Genomic DNA, 26,280 nt, shown 5'->3' on the forward strand with positions numbered 1-26,280 from the left:
GGGGTAGGCAACCTCGGCTCTTTTATGATTTGTGGACTTCAACTCCCAGAATTCCTGAGCCAGCCATGCTGGCTCAGGAATTCTGGGAGTTGAAGTCCACAAGTCATAAAAGAGCCGAGGTTGCCTACCCCTGCCTTATACCATTCCAGACAAGTGGCTGTCCAGTCTCTTCTTAAAAGCCTCCAGTGATGGAGCACCTACAACTTCTGAAGACAAGCCATTCCACTGGCTAATTGTTCTCACTGTTAGGAAGTTTCTCTTTAATTCCTTGAGTTTCTATCCATTGCATCTTTCCCTTGCTTTGGATAATAAGTTGACCCTCTCATCTTTGTGGCAGCCCCTCAAATACTGGAAGACTGCTAGAGTATCATGTCACCCCTGATCCTTCATCAAAAACAAGAGTACATTCTTCAAAAATGAGAGTACCTTTGTGTGCTAATCAAAGCATTCCTTAAATATTAAACTATTGACTATGCTGAACTAAATGTTGAAAATCAGCAAGTAGTGATAAGGTTAGTAGCTTGATATGTCTCCTAACATATTTAAATCATACCACAGGGAAAAAGACCGGCCAGTAATACTAAGAATTATTCAGTCCAACAGCAACTGTGCTAATTTTGTCGTCTCTTCCCACATACGGTAGATTTAATGCCATTTGAGGAAAGACAGAAAATACAGGGCAAGGCTTGATTAAAATCCCCTTTCAAAAAGGAGATGAGTGAATTCACAAAATGGAGGAATTTGCAACATGTTGAAGAGACACAGGGACATGTGCCATTCTGCCACCTTCAACTTCACTGTATGTGAAGTTGCTTTCTTCCATTTCCAGCCTTTCAATATATCTCATTAAGAATCTGAAAACAAGTCTAAGCTTCACCTAAGGAAGAAGATGAAAGCCAGTGGGCTTTTTCTTAGAGAAGCAAAGTGGGTTATGCATCCTTTAAACCATAGAAATATAACTTTGCTTCCCTGCTCTGTGACTATGCCTTAATTACTGGAGCCTAAATAAATGGGAAAGTCCAAAGCAGAAAACGTAAAGACACATGCAGGCAGACTCCTCTGTGAACTGATATTCAGAGGAGGGAGCAAATCCTTTGGGAACAGCTGTACCTTGGAGGTTGCAAGTCTTACAAACACCAGTACACCTACGCAGCCTGTTAATGGAAGAAAAATAAGTCTGGTCTACCCTTTTGTAAAAGCAGAGTTTGGTGTAGTGGCTAAAGATGCTGGCACAGGAGTGGAGGGATTGTAAATTCTAACCCTTTTTTAAAAGTTAATTTGGGGCCAGCTGCTTTCTCTCTGTCCTTGAAAGAAGGGACTGGCTAACCACATCCAAAATGTTGTCAAGGAAACTTCAGGGACCAGTCCAAGCAGTCTTCAGGAATCAAGATTGACCTGAGAGACTATCCAGTACCATAATAATGAACATGCATTTTCCACAGTTAACATTTAAACATTCCACACCATGATTGTGCACAGCAAATGCCAAACCTCTTATAGTATTCACAGTTTTGCCAAATTGTATTATTTCTTGAAAATGCTTAGAACCAAAATGCATTGTGTCTTTCAAGTTGCTAAATGGCAACTATTTCATTAGAAAGGACTTTATGTTTCCCATCTTAGCAAAGATCAACCAAAACCCACATCAAGCATTAGATCACTCCAGCCTCAATCTCCAATCTGGAACCTCCCACATCTATTTTGGCTTCAAGTCTTAGAAATTCCAGCCTAATTTAATCTTTGCCATGAGTAGGTGGGCATACATCCAAATGAAACACTGCCACAATCAGCTCGTTTCATTTCTAGGGATACTTGTGCAATGCATTAATGCTTTATGGCAGTGTTTTTCAAACTTGGCAATTTTATGACATGTGGACATTAACTCCCAGAAATCCCCAGCTAGCCATGCTAACTAGGGAATTCTGGTAAATGAAGTCTATACACCTTAAAGTTGCCAAGTTTGGGGAAAAAACTGCTTTATAGTATGCAAGCACCTTATTTAATTCTCTTGAATTAATTTTAATTTATTTATTAAATTTATATGCCACTCATCTTGCTAGATAAAGTAACTGTAATGAGCAGGAACGTGCTGTTCCATAAATAGATCCATATATTTTTACAGGCAGAAGTTCAAAGCTTGTTATACAACATTTATCACTTAGATCCTCGATGGGAAAACCATTAAAAATTCCAACTGTAATTAGACTGAGGGCTAAAAAAGTATCTCACTCAAAGTAATGAGGAACACTTTTGCACTCTTGTCAAGAAAAACAACTGGATGTTTCAACAATAATTGACTCTAAATAAAAAAAACATCCAGTTTTTTGCATTTGATCTACTAGAGTTTTAGGCTGGGTTCACACTGAGTTTAATTGGATTGGGTTCAGTTAATAAGGAGCCTAATGATAATAATAATACTTTATTAAATATATATATCCCACCCAACACCCAGCAATTACCATTGCCTTAGCATGTTGTCAATCACAGATAAACCTCCAAGTGGCCTCAATGGCTCTCAAAAAGAGAACTAATGACCACATGACTGCAAGGAATCTAAATCCTTCCATTCTCCACCACCTTGTCAGAACTTCTTGGATGAGAAAGTCCAGTTGCCTTTTGAAAGAAATTATCTTTGAGATGTCGAGGCAAAATACAATTTCTTGCTTTGGCACTTAATCAATTAATCTGGCTTTGAACCAACCATCTTTAGAAGAATAAATGTTTCATAGCTGAAAGTTCTCCGTAACTATAAAATCTCCATTTCTAAATAACCAGCAATAATAGTTCTACTGGAAAATGACCAATACCCTTGATTCTAAGGAGCAATACTTTTAGTGCTTAGATTTTTAAAAAATACAGATATGAGATTCAATAACTGGTTATATTTTAATAGTGCTGTAATCTTTTAAGAGCAAGCTGTTAATCCTTCTTTTTGTAGGAATTAAAATAACTAATTTATTGGTTGGACACTGACAAAGAGTAATTCCACACCTCCTACAGCTTATTCATACCACAGCAGTCTACATTTGGCTAGGGGGTTGCACATCCCATTTATATAAAACTGCAATAGCAGCTTTTCAAACTTCAAAAAAAAGTATGTGTATAAAATTGTTGCTTTTGTTACAACAAGACTGTTTGCCAAGACCTATTTTTAATGCCCAGTTATTGTATGTTTAATGGCTAGTCATTACTCATTGCATGTCCTCTTGCAAAATATACAGCACTCTTATCAAAACCAGAATGTAGATTTAATCTGCAGTCATTAATGTATGGAATAGGGGAATAACAGATACCCATTAGTGAATTGCTGAATGACTAGCCATGACTAGCTAGTTAGATCCATCTTACCATCCAGAAAGTGGTAAGATGCATCTAATCAAGCTTTAGAAGGTGTATTATATGTATAAATATCTTTAATACATAAGTTAACAAGTCAGACGATGAGGTAAACCGATTTTACAGAAGAACACGCGGGAACTTTGACAGCTGTCAAAGTTCCTCGCAGGGCGCAGGCGCGACCACTGACAGCTCGCGGCTGTCAAAACACCGAGCCATGCGGAAGCCGGAGCTGTCAAACACAGACGACGCGGATTGGACGGGAAAGACGCGGCGCCAAATAAAACAAACCTGATTGGCCCTCACTGACAGCCGCCGGCTATAAAAAGCCGGCAAGTTATTCTGTTGTTGTCTTGCTCTAAATAAACCTTTAAGTTAAATAGCCTGTCGTCCCGAGTGGTCCTTCGGCTACTTCACTGGCGACGAGGATGGGATCGCTCCAGAGCTGAAGTCACGGCCGCGGAAGAGAGTTCCCGGCCAGAGCTGTCACTGGAAGTTTTAACTTCCAATGGAGCGAGACCCAGGACCGGACGACATGACAAACTTCAGCCGCGTGAGGGAATTCGACACCCGACATCCCGAAAGGTGGCAATCACACCTGGGCCAAGTCGAGGGATTCCTCCTTGTCAGCAAAATCACCGATGACAGAGCAAAGGCCGCCGCGCTGCTATACATCAGCGGACCCCCCGTCTACGACGCTGCCGTTGGGCTGTTCAGCCCGGTACCCATCACCGAGGTATCCTACGCGGACCTGGTAGACCAGCTGACGAAGCATTATATGCCAGCCCGATCCGAACTGTACTGGCGGGTTCAATTCGCCCAGAAGAAACAACGTCCAGATGAACCCGCAAACGATTTCATCGCTGGGGTCTGACACGCCGCGCGGAACTGCCACTTCCCCGACCTGGAAGACCGCATCAGAGACCAGGTGGTGATCGGGCTGAGGGACGAACGCCTACAGAAGAAGCTGACATCCAAGACCGACATGAGCCTGGCAGAGTTGACCAGAGAAATCATGGCCTACGAGTACAACCACAAGAAGAAGCCAACTACCACGACCCCAGAGAGCCCAGCGACCGTCTTCCAAGAGAGTGCAACCCTCAGCGACAGCGACGAGTCGGTGGATTTCACCGACGGAGAAGCTCTGCAGCGCAGAATGGAACGCAGGCAACCGAGGAGAAGCGACACTTCGGACCGCCGAAGGTCCAGGAACCCCCCTCCGCCACCGCCGCGTTACGAGCAACAGGCCGCCTGCGCCAGCTGCGGGGGCAACCATGCCCGAGGAAGCTGCCGGTTCAGAAATGCTAAGTGCCACAATTGTGGGAAGACTGGCCACATCAAACCGGTGTGCCGCAGCAAGGGCCGTGACAACATCAATGATTTGGAGGCAAACTCCCCAGGTAGGCCAGCTACCCAGGCCAACAGAGGAAAAACACCAGGGGCCCTGGTGGAAACAATTGACAGGGTAAACAGCCTAAGCTCCAAGGTTAGGATCAGGGTAAAAATTCAGGGGGTGTCCTGCCTCATGGAGGTGGATTCAGGGTCAGCAGTCTCCTTAATTTCATTTAAAACATATCAGGAGATCTGTCAACAAGGCAAGGGAAAAATTCCTCTGAGGCAAACCCAGGTCCACCTAGCAGACTTCCAGAAAAACCCCTATTCCTCTGGAAGGGAGGGCTAAGGTTACAGTAGAGTACAAATCTTTCAAGGGTCCCCTAGAAGTGCTGGTAACGCCCGGAAATCGCACCAACCTGATAGGGCTGAACTGGTTCGGGCCGTTAGGGATTGCCATAACGGGGGTAAATACTGTACAATCACCCATTCTCGAAGCCGTTTGCAATAAGTATGCAGACGTCTTCGATGGCACATTAGGAAAATACACGGGTCCCCCCATCTCTTTACAATTAAACCCAGCAATCCAACCCATTAAGATAAGAGCTAGGAGAGTGCCCTTTGCCCTTAAAGAAAAAATTGAAAGGGAACTAGAGCGCCTCGTAGGGCTCGGGGTACTTGAACCTACGGAGGGGGGAAGCTGGGAGACCCCAATAGTCACCCCGGTAAAACCTAACGGGGAAATAAGATTATGCGCGGACTATAAGGCGACCCTCAACTTAGCACTCAGCCCCCATGCTTACCCAGTGCCAGCGGTAAGGGATGTTTTCGCTTCCATCCGCTCCGGCGCCATTTTTGCCAAACTTGATCTCACGCAGGCGTATTTGCAACTGCCTGTCACTAATGACACCGCGGAAGCCCAGACAATTGTCACCCACCGCGGTGCCTTTAAAGTAAAAAGGCTACAATTCGGCATATCAGCAGCCCCGGGTATTTTCCAGGGTATCATGGAGAAAACCCTGAAAGGACTACCCGGGGTCTGCCCCTACTTCGACGATGTTCTCATCGCCGGAGAAAATGAAGCAAATCTAGCTGACAGACTGTCAGCTGTGCTGAGCCGGCTCAGAGAAGCCGGCCTCAAACTTAAGCGGGAAAAGTGCTCCATTGGAGTCACATCCACAGAGTTCCTAGGGTACAAAATAGACGGTCAAGGTATCCACCCTACCACAGACAAGCTAAGGGCTATTCAAACTGCGCCAAGCCCCAGGAATAAACAAGAACTCCAAGCCTTTTTAGGGTTATTAAACTTTTATCATGCCTTCATTCCCCACAAAGCCACTATCGCAGAACCTCTGCATAGACTCCTAGATAAGGGAACTGCCTGGTCCTGGACCAAAATTCAGGAAAATAGCTTCCAATCACTAAAAAAGATTATTTGCAATAGTTCAACGATCACCCTTTTCCGAGAAGATACACCAATATGCATCGCTTGCGACGCATCTCCCTATGGAATTGGGGCAGTATTAAGTCATGTATACAAAGACGGCACCCAAAGACCCATAGCCTTTTATTCACGCACTCTGTCAAAAGCAGAAAGAAATTACGCACAAATAGACAGAGAAGCCCTAGCAATAGTCGCAGGGGTTAAAAAATTTCATGACTACCTTTATGGGAGACCCTTCACTATATACACAGATCATAAACCCCTATTAGGGATATTCACTTGGAATAAAATAACACCTCAGATTCTCTCACCGAGAATACTTCGATGGTCCACATTCTTATCTGCCTATTCTTATCAATTAATCCATAAACCAGGGAAGGAATTAGGACATGCAGACTGCCTCAGCAGACTGCCAATTCCTAGCAAGGACCCAGACCCAGCCCCAGCTGGCCTGATTTTAGCAATTTCACAACTCCCAGACTGTCCCCTCTCTGCAAAGATTATAGCTAACAACTCAGCTAAAGACAAAATACTCAGCAGAATTCTCAGGTGGACCACAACGGGGTGGCCAGCACAAAACCCACACTCCCAATTCCAGCCATACTTTAACAGGAAAAATGAAATATCTACGCATAGGGGATGCCTGCTGTGGGGAAATCGAGTCATAATACCTAACAAAAACATAAATCAAACATTAGACATCCTACATGAGGGACACCCTGGCATTGTCAAGATGAAAGCGATAGCCAGGAGTTATGTATGGTGGCCAGGCATTGACAAAGAGATAGAAAAATACGTGGGAGGGTGCTACACTTGCCAAGCAACACGGTACGAACCACCCCAAGCACCAATTCACAAATGGGAAACGACAAAAAATCCATGGTCACGCATACACTTAGATTTTGCAGGACCTATCCAGGGACAAAGTTTCCTAATTGTAGTTGACAGTTGTTCTAAATGGTTAGAAGTCACTCCCCTTAGAAAAACTACATCAGGAGCCACAATACAAGCCCTAAGGAAAATATTCGCCACACACGGCCTCCCAGACACCATAGTTTCAGACAATGGGCCTCAATTCACCTCTCGTGAATTTCAGATCTTCGCTATGAAGAATTGTATTAGGCTGGTCACATCTGCACCATTCCACCCATCGACGAACGGGATGGCAGAAATTATGGTGCGTTCTACAAAAGAAGCTTTAAAAAAATTCGTCAAGGGGAACTGGCAGCGGCGACTCAGCCAGTTCCTAATGTCACAACATGCAACGCCATGCACAACAACGGGCAAATCACCGGCGGAACTAAGATGGGGGAGAAGGCTGATAACGCGGCTCGACAGATTACATCCTGACACGTTCCTGGAAGAAAACGAGCAACCACAACCAAACCGTACACTCACACCAGGCCAAATGATATGGGCGCGATCTTATACAGATAAAAACAAATGGGTCCAGGGGACAGTGCTTAATCAAACAGGACCCATTTCCTATCTCATATCCACACAAACTCACGGCAATCTACGCCGCCATATAGACCAACTCAGACCCAGACAACCACCACACACCCCTGAACCCCAACCGGAGGAGCATGACCACCAACCCCCAGAAATACTACCGTTGCTTGACCAAGACGAAGAGAGACTAAGAGACGCGCTACCAGCACAACCAGACATCGCCCCTCTTCCACGCCGCTCCGACAGAAACCGAAGGGCCCCCGCCTACCTAAAGGACTACCAGTGGGCAGGGTCCAACAATCAAGGGGGTGGGAACGCTCCAGGGGAGGGGTAAGGGGTGTATTATATGTATAAATATCTTTAATACATAAGTTAACAAGTCAGACGATGAGGTAAACCGATTTGACAGAAGAACACGCGGGAACTTTGACAGCTGTCAAAGTTCCTCGCAGGGCGCAGGCGCGACCACTGACAGCTCGCGGCTGTCAAAACACCAAGCCATGCGGAAGCCGGAGCTGTCAAACACAGACGACGCGGATTGGACGGGAAAGACGCGGCGCCAAATAAAACAAACCTGATTGGCCCTCACTGACAGCCGCCGGCTATAAAAAGCCGGCAAGTTATTCTGTTGTTGTCTTGCTCTAAATAAACCTTTAAGTTAAATAGCCTGTCATCCCGAGTGGTCCTTCGGCTACTTCAGAAGGTACCATAAGCTTTGGGATATTTATGTAAGGGAAACGGTGCACTAACAAAGAAAAGACTTTGGGCTTCCATTTGATAATAAACTTTTCTCAAAAACTTCAATAAAACAGCAGAATGATTTGAGCTGAATGAATTAAAAAGTAGAAAAAAGAATGTCCAGAATTGCAAAACACAGGAGAAAGAACTTTCTCTATTTCAATAGCACAGTTCAGTCTCTATACTGCATACTTCAATCACCTTTAAAACATTCCACAAAAGTTTTGAAGTTTGGTGAGATTTCCCATAAAATTGCAGTACTCAGAACAAACATGAGAATGAAAAAATATGCATCTATAGTTTAGATACAGTCCAAGACTTCACACATATCTCCATTCACATAGAATTATGGGTTTAAACTGACCCTCTAGAAAATGGACTTTTTCCATACCCTTTTTTTTCTTTTATAAACCAATTGGTATGGTTTATTCCCCCAAAGTTCTTTGATATTATAAATTTACATTTTTAAAGTTTATAAACTTATTAGATCCTTTGTTGCCTTCAAATACATTGACAAAGCATTTTGCAATAGGGATACAATAATAAGGAATTAGGTACCTGATATGACACAGCTCTGAAGACTTGTGGCTAACATATACAGGTAGTCTTCGACTTACATCCATAATTGAGTCCAAAATCTTGTTGCTAAGCAAGAAAGTTGTTAAGTGAATTTTGCCCCATTTTACGACCTGTCTTGCTACAGTTGTTAGTGAATCACTACAGTTTTTAAGTTAGTAGCACGTTTGTTAAGTGAATCTGACTTCGCCACTGACTTAGTTTATCAGAAGGTCACAGAAGGTGATCACATGACCCTGGGACACTGCAAGCATCGTAAATATGAGTCAGTTGCCAAGAGTCTGATTTTTTTATCACATGACCATGGAGATGCTGCAATGGTTGTAAATGTGAAAAAAAGTTGTAAGTCACTTTTTTCAGTGCCATAACTTTGAGCAGTCACTGAATAACTGTTGTAAGTTGAGGACTACTATATTTTAAACACATTGCCTTACAAAGCATAGGACAAAACAGCAAACTAACATGAGATTTTTTTATTATTATTTTTTTTAAAAAATACCTATTACAGTATGTTTCAATTACTGATAATGGATCAGGATCAATATTCAGGATCCAGCTACTGATCTTGGACTGAACTATTTGGAGCAGAAGAACGGAAATAATTGTATTCACTGATATTCAGAGAGAGTTAAAGTGGATTTCTCACAGTCTAACTAGCCCATTTGTTAACACCTGCCCTAACTATAGCTGCTTATGGGTCGTGCCCCATAAAATCAGTTGAAAGGCTGTTTCTGATTGCATCTGTGGCTCCTTCTCAGAAAAGTGAAAAGCTTGAAATCTAAATTATCAGCATAGGTTTTGACTGCAAATGTTTTGCAAAACAAATCTGAGCTAAAAATCTGGGTGTAAATTGAAGTGTGCATACAACATTTGTACACCTAAAATCAAATTCAGGGGTTAGGTGCTGTTATAACTATAGCTTAAAAACAAGAGGGAGATAATTGAATATGGAATATAAGTTTTGGTTAAGTTAAAATTTGAGCCACCAAAAAAACTCCAATAACCCATTATCTAGAGTCAATCCTACCGTTCTGTAGATAATGAGAAGTTGCTTTATCCCTCTGTCTATGTCTGTCTGTCTATCTGTCTCTCTCTCACACAAAAATGTGATTTTTGTTGTTATTTTTATGTCCAATTCTCAGAGCCTGTCTGGACAGGTCCTTGACGTTTTCCTGGCAAAGTTTTTCAGAAGCAGTTTGCAATTTCTTCTTTCCTAGGTCTGACAGAAAATGACTGGTCTAAGGTCACCCAGCTAGCTTTGTGCCTAAAGCAGGAATAGAACTCACGGTCTCCTGGTTTCTAGCCTGATGCCTTAACCTAGCGGTCCCCAACCCTTTTGGCACCAAGGACTGGTTTCATGGAGGCAATTTTTCCACAGACTGGGGGAGGGGGGAGGAGTGTACAACCTATATCCTACACAGTAGAGCTTGCGGCACAATTCCTAACAGGCCATGGACAAGTACCAGTCTGCAGACCAGGGATTCTGCACCCCTGCCTTAACTATTACACCAAACTGGCTCTCTGCCTATGTCAAAGGTGATAAAATTTCATGGAAGGTCTCAGTTAGCACAGGGTAGGCACCTTCCAGATATGTGGGAACTACGACTCCCAGAATCCCAAAGGAGCATGACAACATGGGCTAGAAATCAGGCAGGTGTTGCTCCAACACAGCAGAAAGAAAACTATCTTAACCAGGGATATTTGGGGGGGGGGGGTTTAAAAAAAACTTTAAATGGCAACAGTGCCATGTGTATATCACACATACAAAAAGGTGGGGGTTTGATAAGCTGTCAACTGGCCTCTCAACTTTTCTTATTCCTCTGCAGCTATTCCTTGTCTTCTTCTATCTCCACTATAGCAATACAGTAACCAGTTCTTCTACTGTGTCAAAGAGAAAAATAACAACATTTATGTTAACAAAGATCACAAAACTATCAGCTCTGACCTATTTCTTCCACTTCAACTAGAAGGAACAAGCGATGTTACCTCCTCAAATCAAAACAGAGGCCTTTCCTGACAGCCATCTCAATAAGCTTATATATTTAAAGATGGCCTGCATCATCCATAGTCACCACCACCATCCTCATCCTCATCCTCCTTCTGTAAATGTAGAACAAACACAAACACCTTACAGAATAAGTTAATTTTGACTCACAGAAACAGTCCTAATTTCTAATAGAAATCAGTGTACATTCACTTACATGCCCTTACATGCCCATGCCCTGTATTCTGCAACATAAGGTTTTTCAAATTATTAATATTAGGAACATAACTTGTATTTAACTTATAACTTACTGGTATCATATTATGATTATTATTACTCTGTGGCTTTGCATGTACACTGAGAATTTCTGTATCAGAGACAAATTCCTTGTGTGTCTAAACACACTTGGCCAATAAAGTATTCTATTCTATTCTATTCTATTCTATTCTATTCTATTCTATTCTATTCTATTCTATTCTATTCTATTCTATTCTATTCTATTCTACTCTACTCTACTCTACTCTACTCTACTCTACTCTACTCCACTCCACTCCATTCTCTGACAACTTTATATAGCTGTCCATCTCAGAAAACAAGTGACTCTGGGAGGCATACAACAATGCTAAAAAAAACAGTTAAATAATAAATACCCCAAACAATTTTTTTTAAAAAATAAAGAACTATAAAAACAAGGGTCTAAAGAAGAAATAGCAGGCCAGCAGTTGCTAATAATTATGGAGCACCTGATTAATTCACCAGTCCTCAGGGGTCCTCAGGTCTGATAGCACAACCAGGTCTTGAGGATCTTTGGAAGGTCAGAAGTGATTGTGCCAACCCCACCACAGAGGGGAGGATATTCTGTAACCCATGAACCACAGTGGAAAAGGGCCACCACATAGGGACCCCCAAATGTAGCTGTCTAAAAGACAGAATTTGTAAATGCCCTCTCTGGGATGGGTAGACATAATTGGGAGAGATGATCCCTTAAGTCACCTGGCCCTATGCCATGTAGGACTTTAAAAATCAAAAACAGTACTTTGACTTGGATCCAGAAACTGATCCAGTAATCAGTGCAACTTAAGAGAGGAGGTGTAGCACAAGTTCTACCAGAAGCATACATAACTCTCCACGCTGCTGCATTGTGCACCAGCTGAAGTTTCTGGATACTCTTCAAGGGCACTCCCATGTAGAGCATATTACAATTGTTCTAATGAAAGTGAGTAGGACATGAATGAGCATGAGCAGGGCCCCTCAATTTAGGAATGGGGGCAATAGGCACACAATACAAAGCTGTACAAAGAACCTCCTAGCTACAATTGCTCCAGGGCAGAAGTTGTAAGTCCAGGACAGCCCCTAGGTCAGAGGTCCCCAATCTTTTGGGCACCAGGGAGTTGTTGCATGGAGAGGTTTTTCTGCAGACTGGAGGGTGTGTGGTTTTGTATGCTTCCTGCATCCCACGGATGGGGCTTTGCTTGTTTGTGCAGACCATTTGCTGGCTTGCTGTGGCTCGGTACTGGTCCACGGATCGGGAGTTGGGGACCCCTGCCCTAAACAGGGTCAGTTTAGGGCAGTGCAACCCCATATTCCTCCCTTTTCTATGCCTCTCTTTTGCACATGCACAAATCTATATTATTCAAATTGGAAATCCCGAATAGTCAACCTTCTGAGTAATGGATCCTAACTACCTATTTATATAGTTGTGGGTTTTTAACCATAATTAGGACTTGGTTGTTAAGCAAAGGGATCACTAAGTGAAACAGCAACTGTGCTTATAATCTTCCTTCAGCCTTCCTTTGCTTTGCAGGCTTGTGAAGGTCGTAAATATGAGGATTGGTCATGAAGTTATTACTTCATCCTCATTGTAACTGTGAATGGTTGCTAAATGAGCTGGTCATTAAACGAGGACTCCGTGTACGCATGCAGAGTAGGCTGGCGATGACTGGACAGAGCAACTGGTAGCCAAGCGATACAGTAAAAATCTCTCTGCTGCTCTCTAGTGGTCATTCACATTTTTGTAACCTAAGCGTGACAGCCTTATGCATTGGCAAAACCAGAATTTCTGCTACATTCTCGCCTTCCGCATTCAGAATGATTACCACTGTTTCTTTTCTGATAATGAAAGGGGAAATTAATACCCAATAATTACATTTCCCTAATCATCAGAGACTTGTGCCCTTTGTTCTCTGCAATGCCTGGCTCATACTGGTAGTTTTCAATAGATTCCCACTTACAGTTTGATTAGGAAATTAACAGGCCATATTGTTCTTTCTTTATTCAAGCTTTCCCACCAAGAAGGGAAGACCTCTCCTCTGCATTCTGCTTCTGTGCTTAAATAATTAAATTCAAATAAGGTGGCTATAGAAAAACCTTGGCCTTGCAGATATCCAGCCTCTCTTGCTCCAGCAAACACAGAATAAGGAGCTTGGTTAGGATACATTTCACGTTTTGCAAGGAACGCTCTGTCCTTGTCTGAAGTTATAGCTGAACTCCAGGGAAAGATTTTTGTCCTCTGTTTTTCATACAACCTGAAATATTTCCTGTTTCTCTTTGATACAGAAAGTTATTACCGGATTGATTCAAACCACCAGGATATAGCCAAGTAAATCTCTGGGCCGATCTTTCTTCTCAGACAGAAAGAATGGGGAAGATGCCAAAAAAATATACTTTTTGGCCGCAGGAGGAGGAAACACAGAAGCTTTAATGTGCAAATACTTTCACAGGGCTGTCAAAAGCTGACCTGATATTAGCAGCAGGTTTAGACCTGAAGATTTATAATCTGAACTGACTGATCCTTAGGACATAAATAAATAAATAAATAAATACATACAATTAAATAAATAAATAATGAACAAACAAACAAACAAGGGAAAAGACTATTGTTTCAAGTTTCTATTGTTCCCAATGGCTGAACACCCTGGAAACATCCTGTTTTGTTCCAAGCTGTCTATAAAAGTTTTTAGGGCATTTGGGTTGAACTAATTATGGGTACAATTATGGGTACAATAATTAATTCTTAATTATTTATTGTTTTCTCTATTTGCTCTATTTATATCTCTCCTTGATTACTTTACAAGTAACTCCAGGCAATGAACACAGACAATACATGGAGTCTTCGACTTACAACAGTTCATCTAGTGACCGTTGGAAGTTACAACGGGATTGACAAAAGTGATTTATGACCGCTTTTCACACTTATGACCTGTGTAGCATCCCCAGGGTCATGTGATCAAAATTCGGATGCTTGGGTACTGATTCATATTTATGGTGGGTGAAACATCCTCGGGTCACGTGATCCCCTTCTGTGACCTTCTGACAAGCAAAGTCAATCAGGAAAGCCAGATTCACTTAACAACTGTGTTACTAACTTAACAACTTCAGTGATTCATTTAACAACTGTGGCAAGAAATGGAGCAAAATGGAGCAACATTCACTTCACGTACGTTTCATTGAGCAGCAGAAATGTTGGGATCAACTGTGGTCATAATTAGAGGTCTTCCTGCACTCCTTTGCCATGTTTTTCCCACAACAACAATCCTATCAGGTTGGGCTGAGAGAGAGAGTGACTGGCCCAAAGTCACCCAGCTGGCTTTCGTGGCTAAGGTGGGGGTTGAAGTCTCCCACTTTCTGCCCTGGTGCCTTAACCACAGACCAAACTGGAATTATGGCAGCTTCTTTGCACATTCAGATGAATGCAGAAAAGTCTGAAATCTTAGGAGCACAGGGAAATTGTGGTATGCATGGAAATTCCACCCTCAACCTCCAACTCACTGTCAACCTTGCATGTTTAGAGCCTTGGTGGAGCAGTGGGCTAATGCCTCCTTAAGTAACACCAGCTGCCTGCAATTAGTGCAGGTTCGCATCCCACCAGGCTCAAGGTTGACTCAGCCTTCCATCCTTCCGAGGTAGGTAAAATGAGGACCCAGATTGTTGGGGGCAATTAAGCTGACTTTGTAATAATGCCGCTTGGGGTGTGTGTGAAAGCCCTAATAAGCAGGCATATACATAGAATGAAGGCTACTGTTAAGCTTGTAAGCCGCCCTGAGTCTTCAGAGAAGGGCGGGATATAAATGGAATTAAAATTAAAAAAATAAATGTTTAGGCCAAATGTAGCTGAACAATCCCAGGAAGCAAAATTCATTAGCTTTACACATGAATAGAGAAGATGTTATTTGCAAGCAAGTTGCACACCGAATCACATCCAGCCTTCATTTCAATTCAGAATAAATCCATGCACACACTTGCTATTTTTACCAAAGCAGCATCTTCTGCTGAAAAGATAAACATCAGATCTCTTTGGAGAGAGAAATCATTTTGATAAAAATGTTTCTGTTCTACACATTGGTGACTCTTGTTGAGATCCATCCCAGGGCTAGCCCAGTCTCTTTCTTCTTCCAAGCTCAAAGCTGAAAACAATCTTGAAGAAGAGGTGGAGGAAATATAAAACTTATTGCAAAAAACATTGATAAAGGGGGGTGGGAATTGGATAGATGCATTTAAGTTTATAATTTTATCCTGGCTTTTGCAAAATGGCACAGCTTTGATCATATTTCTGCCCTGTCTGTTTAATCTTCCTTTTGTTTGTTTTCCTAGGCAAGGCTCCAACGCATTGCACATATGGGTCCCAGGCCATTGGGGGCTTGTATTTTTCAGGCAGCAGCCCCCACTGCCACATGGTAAGCTGCTTTCCAAACAGAGGGGAATTTCAAAAGCAGATTGTAAGATGGCATGAATGATGGTTCCCTAAATGAAGCTGATTTTTTTTTAAAAAAAGATTCCTTTGGATGAGCTTAAAAACAGAAGATTTTTAAAGTGTGAGGGTTTTTTTTTAAAAAAATCTATGATTTGATATTCTTACATTGTTTCCACTGTGAAAATTTTTATGATTGGTTGGAGGGTAGGTAGGTAGGTATATGATAGGTAGGTAGGTAAGTAGGTAGGTAGGTAGGTAGGTAGGTAGACAGAAGACAGATAGACAGACATAATAAATGATGACAGACATAATAGATGATAGGCATACATATATAGATAATAAATAATAGAGAGGGATAGATAGATAGATAGATAGATAGATAGATAGATAGATAGATAGATAGATAGATAGATAGAGATGGATGGATGGATGGATGGATGGATGGATAGATAGATAGATATAATAAATAATAGGGATATCATAGATATAATAAATAATAGGGATATGATAGATAGATAGATAGATAGATAGATAGATAGATAGATAGATAGATAGATAGAATGAATAAATAAAAGGGATATGATAGATAGACAGACAGATAGATATAATAAATAATAGGGATATGGTAGATATAATAAATAATAGGGATATGATAGATAGATATGATAAATAATAGAGATATGATAGATAGATAGATAGATAGATAGATAGATAGATAGATAGATATAATAAATAATAGGGATATGATAGATATAATAAATAATAGGGATTAGATAGATAGATAGATAGATAGATAGATAGATAGATAGATAGATAGATAGATAGATAGATAGATTTTGCAAATGAAAGTTTTGTAGGAGACAAAGTCTTATCTGGGGATGCTTAAGTACATCAATAAATGTTATGCTGGGACAGTGACTTTTCTGATTCTCATTGCTACTATGGCAGTAATTGAGATGATCTCACTCTCAGTGGAATAAGGAGAAAAATATTTCAAGACTTAATTGCATGAATTAATTGACAATACCAGGGATTTCTTGCCTTTGCTTCTAAATGCAGGCATATCACTGGAAAATATACTGGTTAAGATAGTCTGATTACATGAACAAACATATAAAAAAGGGAAGAGCATAATAAAACTTACACACAATGGCTTGTTGGTGGTTTAAATAGAGAACAACAGTATTGTTTTATGGTACAACAAGACAAGAAAGGATGGTAAGACCACTATTCCCAGCTGTGGACTAGATTCTGCCAGGAACATCAGGAAGAACACTGGAAAACTTGGAATGTAATATTTAGAGTAGGTTAATAGTACAGAAACGAAGAGATTAAAAAATGGGAGAAAGAGGCAAGAATTACCAGAATTTCACGGATTTCAGTAGCAGATCATGCTGAAAAGGAAAGCATTAATGTAAGTTGCAACAGGAATGTTAATGCTATTTACTGCTTTTCACTGATTTATAGATTCTCATGCTCAGTCAGGCACTACGTTTAGCTATTGAGCCTCCCCTGCAGAAGAGATGCTACTAGGGGTGAGGCCTAAGTTATGCTAATTTTATCAAGCAACCCCACTCCTGGAAACCTCAATGTCTAAAAACTACAATGCTAGCTTATTTCATTCATCTATATTTCCTGTTCTAGACCACCCATCTCCCTCAAGGAGCTTCTTTTAATATAAAAAGGTAAAGGTTTCCCTATCACTAGTGTCCAACTCTAGGACAGGGTGCTCATCTCCGTTTCTTGGCCAATGGACCCGGCATTGTCTAAAGACAACTTCTGTGGCATTTGGCTGGCATTGCCGTACACCACAGGTGCACGGGACGCTATTCCCTTCCCACCAAAGTGGTAGCTATTCATCTACTCGCATTTGCATGCTTTCGAACTGCTAGGTGGGCAGTGTTGTGATTCAGGGTCAGCCTGTGGGTTCGGCAGTTGGACGACTCAGAGGAGGAGGGGGTTGTTGAAGAGCTTGCTGAGGGGGTTAAAGATCTTGCTGATAAGAGCCCTCAGCCAGGCCCCTCCCACCTGGTCACAACGGAGACCCAGCTGTGTGAGCCTGACAGCGTGGATGAAGATGACCCACAGCTGGCCCTGTTCAAGGACGCCCGACGCAGGAGGCAGTCAATCAGGAGTAAATAGAGGAAGGCAATGGGGCACCTCGGAAGGAGGCAGAGAGAAGCCACGCCCTGAACTGTATAAAAGGGGAATGCATGGGAGGGCTGGTTTGCTGAAGGCAACCGCTTGATTAGTTCCTGTTTCATAGCTCCTGTTTCATGGTTGTCTTGTTTTGCTCTGTTTTATCTTAATAAATTTGGCAGGCTTAATTCCAGCCTCTTGTCGTTTGTAAAGGGGTTGTCCCTGCCTTTTCTGCAGGGTCGGTACCAGGCTGGTACAGAACAGGCAGGAGCTGGAGCAAGTAACGGGAGCTCACCCCATTGTGTGGAGCTCAGGTCTCCAACCTGGCCTGTCAGCTCTCCAGCCGACAAGCTCAGCTTCTTTAACTGCTGAGCCTTCTTATCTTGTGACTCCAAGGGGAACCGTGTGGGGTTCTCTATCATTCTAATTCCATCTTTCTTGTTTGAGGACTTTGTATCTGTTGAAGGGCTTCTTATAAAATCCTCTGGGCTTTAAAAGATTGGCAAGATTCAGACCATTCTCACCACCTCTCGTGGACCAACACAATAATTTCCAACACATCATCATTTGGAAAGGATGGGAAAGGCTTCCCTTAATTTTTTTTTTTTTTTTGAAAAAAATAAGTGCTTTAGCCCATTTCAGAAGTTTCAAGCCTTCTTTGCAGGACATCCAGCCAGCACAGAAAACTACAGTACTTCCTTGTTCTATTTCATAAACGGGGACATCCGTGTATGACCCAGGGCTGATGACAGCCATCTGGGAGAAGATCCAGGCCTGAGTTCATCCATCATGTTAATGGGCAACAGTGTGGTTTGGTAGAAACTCAGATCCTTGGGTTTGTAAGACAAGCTTGAAGTCTTGGCAATGATAGGCGAAAGCAACCCCTTCCTGCAAGGAGCTGCCTCTTTCAGGTGAACCTCAAGGACAGACTCTCCACCATGTAGTAGCCTTCGTGCCTGCTGGCTTCACCAGATGCCCAGAACACAAACCAGAACGTGCTTGCAGGCAGGCAGGCAGGCAGCTCAGTATCTAATATTGACTAACAGCTGCAAATGAAAAGGACTCAGATCGAGACACGGAAGGGAGTGCAGGATGTGAATGGGTCTCCGTGGAAGGAAACCGCAGGCTCCTTTTCCAGGGAGGTGGGGGCGAGCGAGCGGGCGGGCGGGCGCTGCAGTGAAGCTATTGCAGGAGCCCGGCAAAGCGGGAAGCCGTGGTGGCTGTCCCTCGCCGGTTCACCTCTCCGCGCCCCTCCAAGCCTCCGTCTACGGCCGGCACCCTCCCCTCCCCCTCATTTTGCAAAGGCACGGAAGCCTTTCATCTGGTTTTTTTCCCCCACACCCCTTCCTAGCCAGCCGACTCGGCTGCGATCGCCCCTCAGGTGAGAAGCAAAGGACGAGGAAGGCGGTGAGGGCGCCCGGGGGCGCCTCTGGCTTTGCAAAAGGGAAAGGCAGGAGAACCGCAGCCCTTACCTTCCACAGCCATTCTCTCAGAGTTCGCTTAATGCAGGCATAATTCGCCTGCCCAGAGATGCTTCTCCTCCTCCTCCTCCTCCTCCTCCTCCTCCTCCTCCTTCCTCCCTTCTTCCCCCACCCCCTTCTTTCCTTTCTTCTCTTTCTCCCTTCACCGTTTTCTCTCTCGCTCATCTGCAACCGAGAAGTTCAACCTGCAGCGAGGAAGGCTTAGCCCCCTTCCCTCTGCAGCCTGGGAAATGGAGTCTCTGCCTTCCCGCTCAAGCTGCGCCTCGGTGGCCCTTGGTGGCGACGGAGCTCCCTGGCTCCCGCCGAGCCCCAGTCCTCTCCGCCTGAGGCCGTCTCCCGCAGAGGAGGAATCCCTTCCTTCTTGCCTTGCCTCAGGGGCTCAAAACCAATGGGGGGAAAGCAGACTACAATTCCCGACATGCAACGCCGCCAAGTTGAGCGGAGACCTGGAGTGGGAACGGTTTGATTGAGCGCTTCCTTGTCAAATTAGAAGAGGAAACAGGTAAAACCGGGCGCTTGTCGGACGGCCTGGCAAAAGAAGGAAAAAAACGGCAGCTGGGATCAGAACCTTTCCAAAAGTAAGGGAGACTTTGCTTCCCAAATAGTTTTTGGCTGCAAACCTGCAGCCAAAAGTGATGATGCTACTTTCATCATTAAAGAAAGGTAAAGGTTCCCCCGCACATGCGTGCTAGTCGTTTCCAACTCTAGGGGCCGGTGCTCATCTCCGTTGTCCTAGGACGTCTCCGTGGTCATGTGGCCGGCATGACTAGACGCCAAAGGTGCATGGAACGCTGTTACCTTCCCACCGTAGTGGTCCCTATTTTTCTACTTACATTTTTACGTGCTTTCGAACTGCTAGGCTGGCAGAAGCTGGGATGTGTAACAGGCGCTCACTCTGTTATGCGGCATTCGGGATTTGACCCGCCAAACTGCCGACCTTCTGATCGACAAGCTCAGCGTCCTAATCCACTGAGCCACCACGTCCCTATATACTAGCTACAGTATAATGTAATACCATGGTGGCTTCTTCTCATACATCTTTGGCTATATCTCCTAATTAATCTTGCCCTTTCTCCAGGGCAAAATTCTTCCTAGCAGCTGCAAGGTCTCTATGAATTTATTCTTCCCTACGTGCTTTCGAACTGCTAGGCTGGCAGAAGCTGGGATGTGTAACAGACGCTTACTCTGTTATGCGGCACTCGGGATTCGACCCGCCAAACTGCCGACCATCTGATTGGTCGACAAGCTCAGCGTCCTAACCCACTGAGCCACCGCGTCCCCACATCATTATATAGGCGAGGTCCAAAAGTAAGTTTGTACCTTCTAGGTCTTTTTTTTTTTTGCCTCTTGCCACATTTCTGGGCTTCTTTGAGGTACCTGTCTCCTATCAAGCCATGTGGATTTCTTAGAATCATAGGGCTGGAAGGGATCTTGGAGATCTTCTAGTCCAACCCCTGCCCAAGGCAGGAGTCCTTATACTATCTCAGACCAATGGCTGTCTAATCCTTTTTTGAAAACCTCCAGCGATAAGAGCACCTGCAATTCTGGGAGGCAAGCTGTTCCATTGATTAATTGTTCTCATTGTCAGGAAATTCATCCTTGCTTCCCAACTGGACCTCCCTCTTACGAGCTCATTGCTTCTTGTCCTGCCCTCAGGTGCTATGGAGAATAAATTGATGCCCTCTTCCCTGTGAGGATCCTTCAAGTATTGAAGACTGCTACGAGATCTTCCCTGAACCTTCCTGCGGCCATTCATTATACGCTTTAGCCTTATCATCTTTGTTGTTTTTCTCTGCACTTTTTCTAGGATCTCAGCCTCTTTTTTGTATTGTGGTGAAGGTTGCTTAATAGTTTAAGATTAAACTGAAAAACAGGAAAGAACCTATTGTTTTAAGGAACCATAAAATATCAGAGCTCAAAGTAACTAATTGAATATGTCTAATATTTATATTATTAATATATATGTGATGTATGATTTGCAGGAAAATAGGAAATAGGTGATCGGAAAGAGTGTAACCTCATAGTACCTCAGCCAGTGGGGAAAGAGGAGGGATGTGGCAGCTGGGAGAGGGATGTATAAAGAAGGGAATATTTTGGGTTGGAACTTTGGAGAGAACAAAGCTTTGATAGCTTCTCTCCCCACTTATTGCAATAAACAAAACAAAAGGCCTTCACTGTTTCTTGGCTGGTTATTGGTCAGGCAAGCTTGCCTCTTGTGACGAAAGAAAGTAGCCATAACAGCATGGAAAGCAGCCATAAGTCACTTTTTTCAGTGCCATTATAACTTTAAATGGTCACAAAATGAATGGTTGTGAGTCAAGGACTACCTGTATCTCTACTAGTGAAAACAATGGGTGCAAAGTCCCAAAGGTGCTTTTTCAGGAGGCAACTGGACTTCCTTGTTTTTTCTTGGAAGACGTTTGGCTTCTCATCCAAGAAGCTTCTTCGGCTCTGACTAAATGGTGGGGAATGGGAGGATTTATATTCCTTGCAGACAGCTGGTGATTTATGTTCTTTTAAATGAGTGTGAAGAGAAATATTCAGAGTACTATTCAGCCACAAAGTTTGTTCAGTGACGCTGAGTCAGGTGCTCCATAATGACAGAAAACAACTTTATAGGATTGTTATGAAGAGATAAGGAGAATGTCTGAATGCCCAGGTTGAAATTGGATTAAAGCTGGTATACAAATCTAATAAATTGATTGGACAGAACTTGGACACTATGACTTCAATGCTGGGGAAGGTTCTTGGATTGCACCCACAATGTTTTAGATATTCTGGGCTGCACACAAGTGATGAGGAAGCTCAGTGATTATGCTGCGATACCCCTAAGAGTACTGGTGAACCTACTTTATGCATTAGAGATTAAAGTACGGCATATTTTTTTTAGCAATGATGAAGTCTGTAGGCCATTGGAAACCTAGGATCTCTCTTCTGGGTTCTAGTAAAGGATCTTTTCCTTGTTAAGGACATTATGCTCCGCTACATGCAATCACTTTGTTTAGTTCTAAGCAAAGCAAGCATTGTAAAAACTCTGAAGAACTGGTGATGTTACCCAGTTTGGATAATGAAACGTCTCCAACAAAACAACCAAGCTCAGAGAGCATCAAGGAGTCCTCATTTCAACCATGAGCTACAGATATTCTCCTTGATGGATTGTTAAAAATTCTATTAGGTCTCTAAGGCTCCTGTACCCTGAGGAAGTCAACCCCTGATGTCATGCTCTTGGAATTTTCTTGACCAAGGAAGAGAACACAATAGAACTTTTGTGCCAGACAAAAATAATGTGGAAATCCAACACAAAGTCATGTGTTTGTTACATACACATCCTGGACACAGAGGTGCAAAGATGCAAGGCAACTTTATGATCTATTTCTTCCAAGAAACTTCCCCTTTCTGGCCTTGTTTCTGCAATTAACGACCTCACCTGAACTTTTCAATGAATAATACAGTTGAACTTCTGCATTTTTCATGCTGCCAATAGATTAGGATTCTTCTAGGACAGGGAACTCCAGTGTTGTTTTTTGATCTTTAAACTAATGGGTACTTCTGCAGCCTGTTAGCAATATTAATTACAATAAAGTCAAAAGGAGACAAATAACTTTGGATGGGCATCCCGGTACATCATCCAGTGCAAACTCCACAAAAAGCAAATGAGCAAAGATGGTATGAGTCTAGCTCAAAGCCACCATACCTAAAAGTGATGAAAGCACGTAAGCAGAGTGAATAAAAGCCAGGAGAAACTCCCTCGGGGAAAAGAACCAAGTCCTTAAGGAAACAAAAGGACAAAGGTTGGGCCTGAGCATATGGGAAGCCCATGCCCAAGTCTCACCAAAAGCTAACAAACAAAGGAGTTGGGCCAGAGCACATGAAAAGTCGCTCCACACCAACAAAACAAGGACTTTGAGGGGATAAAAGGGGTCCTGAAGCCTGCCCATTCCTTGAGTCGTTTTTGGATCCAGACTTGGCAGCTTCCATCCCTTTGGCTAGTGCCTGGCCTAGTGAAGGACGTTGGGTAAGTATGAATGAGACTGTGCATGTGTGAGTGTGTGTGTGTGTGTGTGTGTGAAAGAGCAAATAGATATTAATTAACCAGTAAAGTTGCTGCTATTTTCAATTCACTGGATCTCTGTGTATTCTAAAGCGTTCAGGGTTTTAGTTGGAAGTGATTTGAGTGTGGCAATTTCCCAGGGCTCTGAGTGTGTGAGTGATTGACCATAAGCTGAACCTGAGAACACGTGTGTAACAGGACACTTCTACAGCCTATTAGCAATGTTAATTACAATAAAGTCAAAAGGAGATAAATAGCTTTGGGTAGGCATTCCAGTACATCATCCAGTGCAAACTCCACAAAAACAAATGGACAAAGATGGCTTCATTCGCCTTCATTCATGGCTTCTCTGCTGCTTTTACTACTCAGGTACAAATTCTGACATTGAAGAAAAATATTGTTCGGTAATAAATCACACCTTTCATTTGCTATGTGGGGTATGATGGAATGTGAACAATTGAATAATCGGCTCATTGTTCAAATTGCACACTCCATTGACTTTGCAGCAGTTCACATATCCTACCAACTCACAATGTGTTTGACTTAGTGGGATGTTTGGTCAGCTGTTCTGACCTACAAACCGTGATTTGCTCAACTAGTTTCATGAAGGGAGATGATGTATAAGTAAATAATTAAAATCCGGCTACCCACAACTGACGATTCCCAATAAGGATGAACTTGATTAGGATTAGGATTTATTAAATTTATATGCCGCCTTTCTCCCCAAGGACTCAGGGCGGCTCACAACAATAAAAATTAAGAGACATAAAATACAAAAATTAAAAAAGAATTAAACAACGAATATAAGAAATACGGGACAATTTACACAATAAAAACCAAATTAAAAACCATGGTCAGTCCAGGCCCTCTTGTTGGAACAACCATGTCTTCAGGTCACGGCTGAAGGATCGAAGCAGCTCCGGAGGCAGTTCATTCCAGAGGGTCGGCGTGCCCACAGAGAAGGCTCTCCCCCGGGGGTCACCAGCCGGCATTGCCTGGCCGAAGGAACCCTGAGGAGGCCAGGCAATGTGTGTCTCCTGTTGGTCAGCATAACTGATCACTCAACACAGGATGTTCTCTGTGTAAAAACACAGAAATGTTTAGAGGTGGTGGAAGTCTTGTAAAACCCCATACATTGGGGATATGAAATAATATAACATCTATATTTCTGCTCTGATAGCTTAAGGAAAGTTGAGTTGTTACATCCTGTGAGAAGTCAGACACACACACACCCAAGAGAAGGAAATATCAAAAGGGCAGAATATTATATTTCCTCAAAGGATCTTGGAGAGGCAGAAAGACATGCCCAGTTTTTCTTAATAGCCCCAAGTCTCCCTCTCCCAAACAGAAACTAGCTCTGTAGAAATGCAGATTAATAATCCATTCAGGAAGGTTGTAGCCCTCCAGCTAGAAGCTTAGGAAGAGAAAGACATCCAAAATCTACATACCCCACTGAAGGAAGACCACCACCCCCTCCTCAGATAGAAGAAGAAATCTGGAGGCAGGAAGAAAATTTAATCACAACAGTTTAAATCTTTCCAAAGTAGAAATAAGCCCTCCCCCAAAAAAGAATTAATTAAATCACGAGTCCTTTTTAAATTAAAACAAACACCCTGTCTAGCTCATTACAGCCTCAGCGGAACCCAAGTGCAAACAAACACCCTCAAAGCATCATCTTGAACAAACATTGAAGATAAGCTTAACCACAGGAATGCAGGACCAGCTACCAGCAATTAAGACTGACAGAATTAGAACAGAAACACAGAAAAATACACAAAATTAATGAAAAACACATGAGATTCTTTCCTGAGACAGGGATTAACTTTTAACCTTTTTCCTAAACAAGATTGGATAAAGAAACTAGCCCATCAGTAGACACTGCTCCACGAATTGGGAATGACAGTTTGAAAACTCAGAAATTCAACGAATCAGAACTGAACAATTTTGAAAATCCTGGAAAGGTATAGAGACACTCATTTGGAGACCACTTTTTCTAGCTAGCCAAGAAACTTTGCTAAATGTCACTCATCTCAGTTTCTTGACATTAAAAGACTTCTTTCCAGCAGCTCTGTTTCAATTTAATTATTTCTCCAAAGCACTGATCATTGTGTTCTGGCTGGAAGAATTCCCAAGAGAGGGGCTCTTTCCTCTCCACACCACCCAAACTCTAAGACAGGACATAATAAGATTAACCCACAGATGCCAAAGAGGTACACTCAGACTACAACCTCAAGAGCCCCAGAGGGTATAAAAACCCACTCCCTACATGTTCGTTCTCTCTCTCTCCCTCTCTCTCTCTCTCTCTCTCTCTCTCTCTCTCTCTCTCTCTCTCTCTCTCTCTCTCTCTCTCTCTCTCTCTCTCTTTCTTTTCTTTTCTTCCACAGCCATCTTTCTGTCTGGCTCTCCTCTTCAATAAACTGCAACCTTCTTTCTGAAGCAGTCACCATGTTGTTTATTCCCGGCTTGGACTGAACCATGATGAAGAGTTTTCCTTCAACAATCCTTTAGATAGAATAACAGTATATACCCAGAAACCCAATATTGCAACTCATAAGATAAGCAACCTAATTACTGCAAACGAAAATATACCAAACACCATGAGAAGGAAATAGCATTTTATACATTTTTATGTGAACAACAAGAAACATGTCCAACAACAACATGAACCTTCCAGATAATTATGAAATATGAATTTTATCTGAGTTTTATAGTTTCTATAGTTCAGGTATTTTATTGTTATGAACCACTCACAATTTAAGATGTCTCTTCATACAAATCTTTTTTTATAAAAAATTCTACATTGGAAATATTAGTTTCCCGCCTATCATAAATGTTTTTCTTTTTATTTCAATGGCAATTTTGCACCGCTAATGCTCTGCTGAAGGGTTTCAGGAATTTTCTTTTTTAACTAATAGGTTTCAGGGCCTGAAAAAGTTTGTAAATTCCTGTTCTAGAAGTCTTACTGCTTTAAGGATTCACTGCTTGCTCTCCTTTCAATCCTTTCCACAATCCACTTTTTTGGGAGCCCTTTTTATTATCCTCTTCTGTCACCCACCC

At 42.6% G+C, this 26,280-nt stretch overlaps 1 protein-coding gene across 3 annotated transcripts in view; it reads right to left on the bottom strand.

The window, feature by feature from the left end:
* The window catches only part of SAMD12 (sterile alpha motif domain containing 12), a 272,823-nt gene extending 253,529 nt beyond the window's left edge, over nucleotides 1-19,294 (bottom strand). For all 3 annotated transcript variants that reach the window (XM_083359832.1, XM_083359833.1, XM_083359831.1), the window contains exon 1: nucleotides 19,164-19,294. In XM_083359832.1, the coding sequence (XP_083215958.1) occupies nucleotides 19,164-19,176 (13 nt within the window). In that variant the 5' untranslated portion in view covers nucleotides 19,177-19,294. The remainder of the gene's footprint in view (nucleotides 1-19,163) is intronic.
* Between the last annotated feature and the right edge of the window lie 6,986 nt (nucleotides 19,295-26,280).

The sequence above is a fragment of the Vipera ursinii genome (genome assembly GCF_947247035.1).
Source record: "Vipera ursinii genome assembly, chromosome: 3".
Taxonomy (NCBI): Eukaryota; Metazoa; Chordata; class Lepidosauria; order Squamata; family Viperidae; genus Vipera; species Vipera ursinii.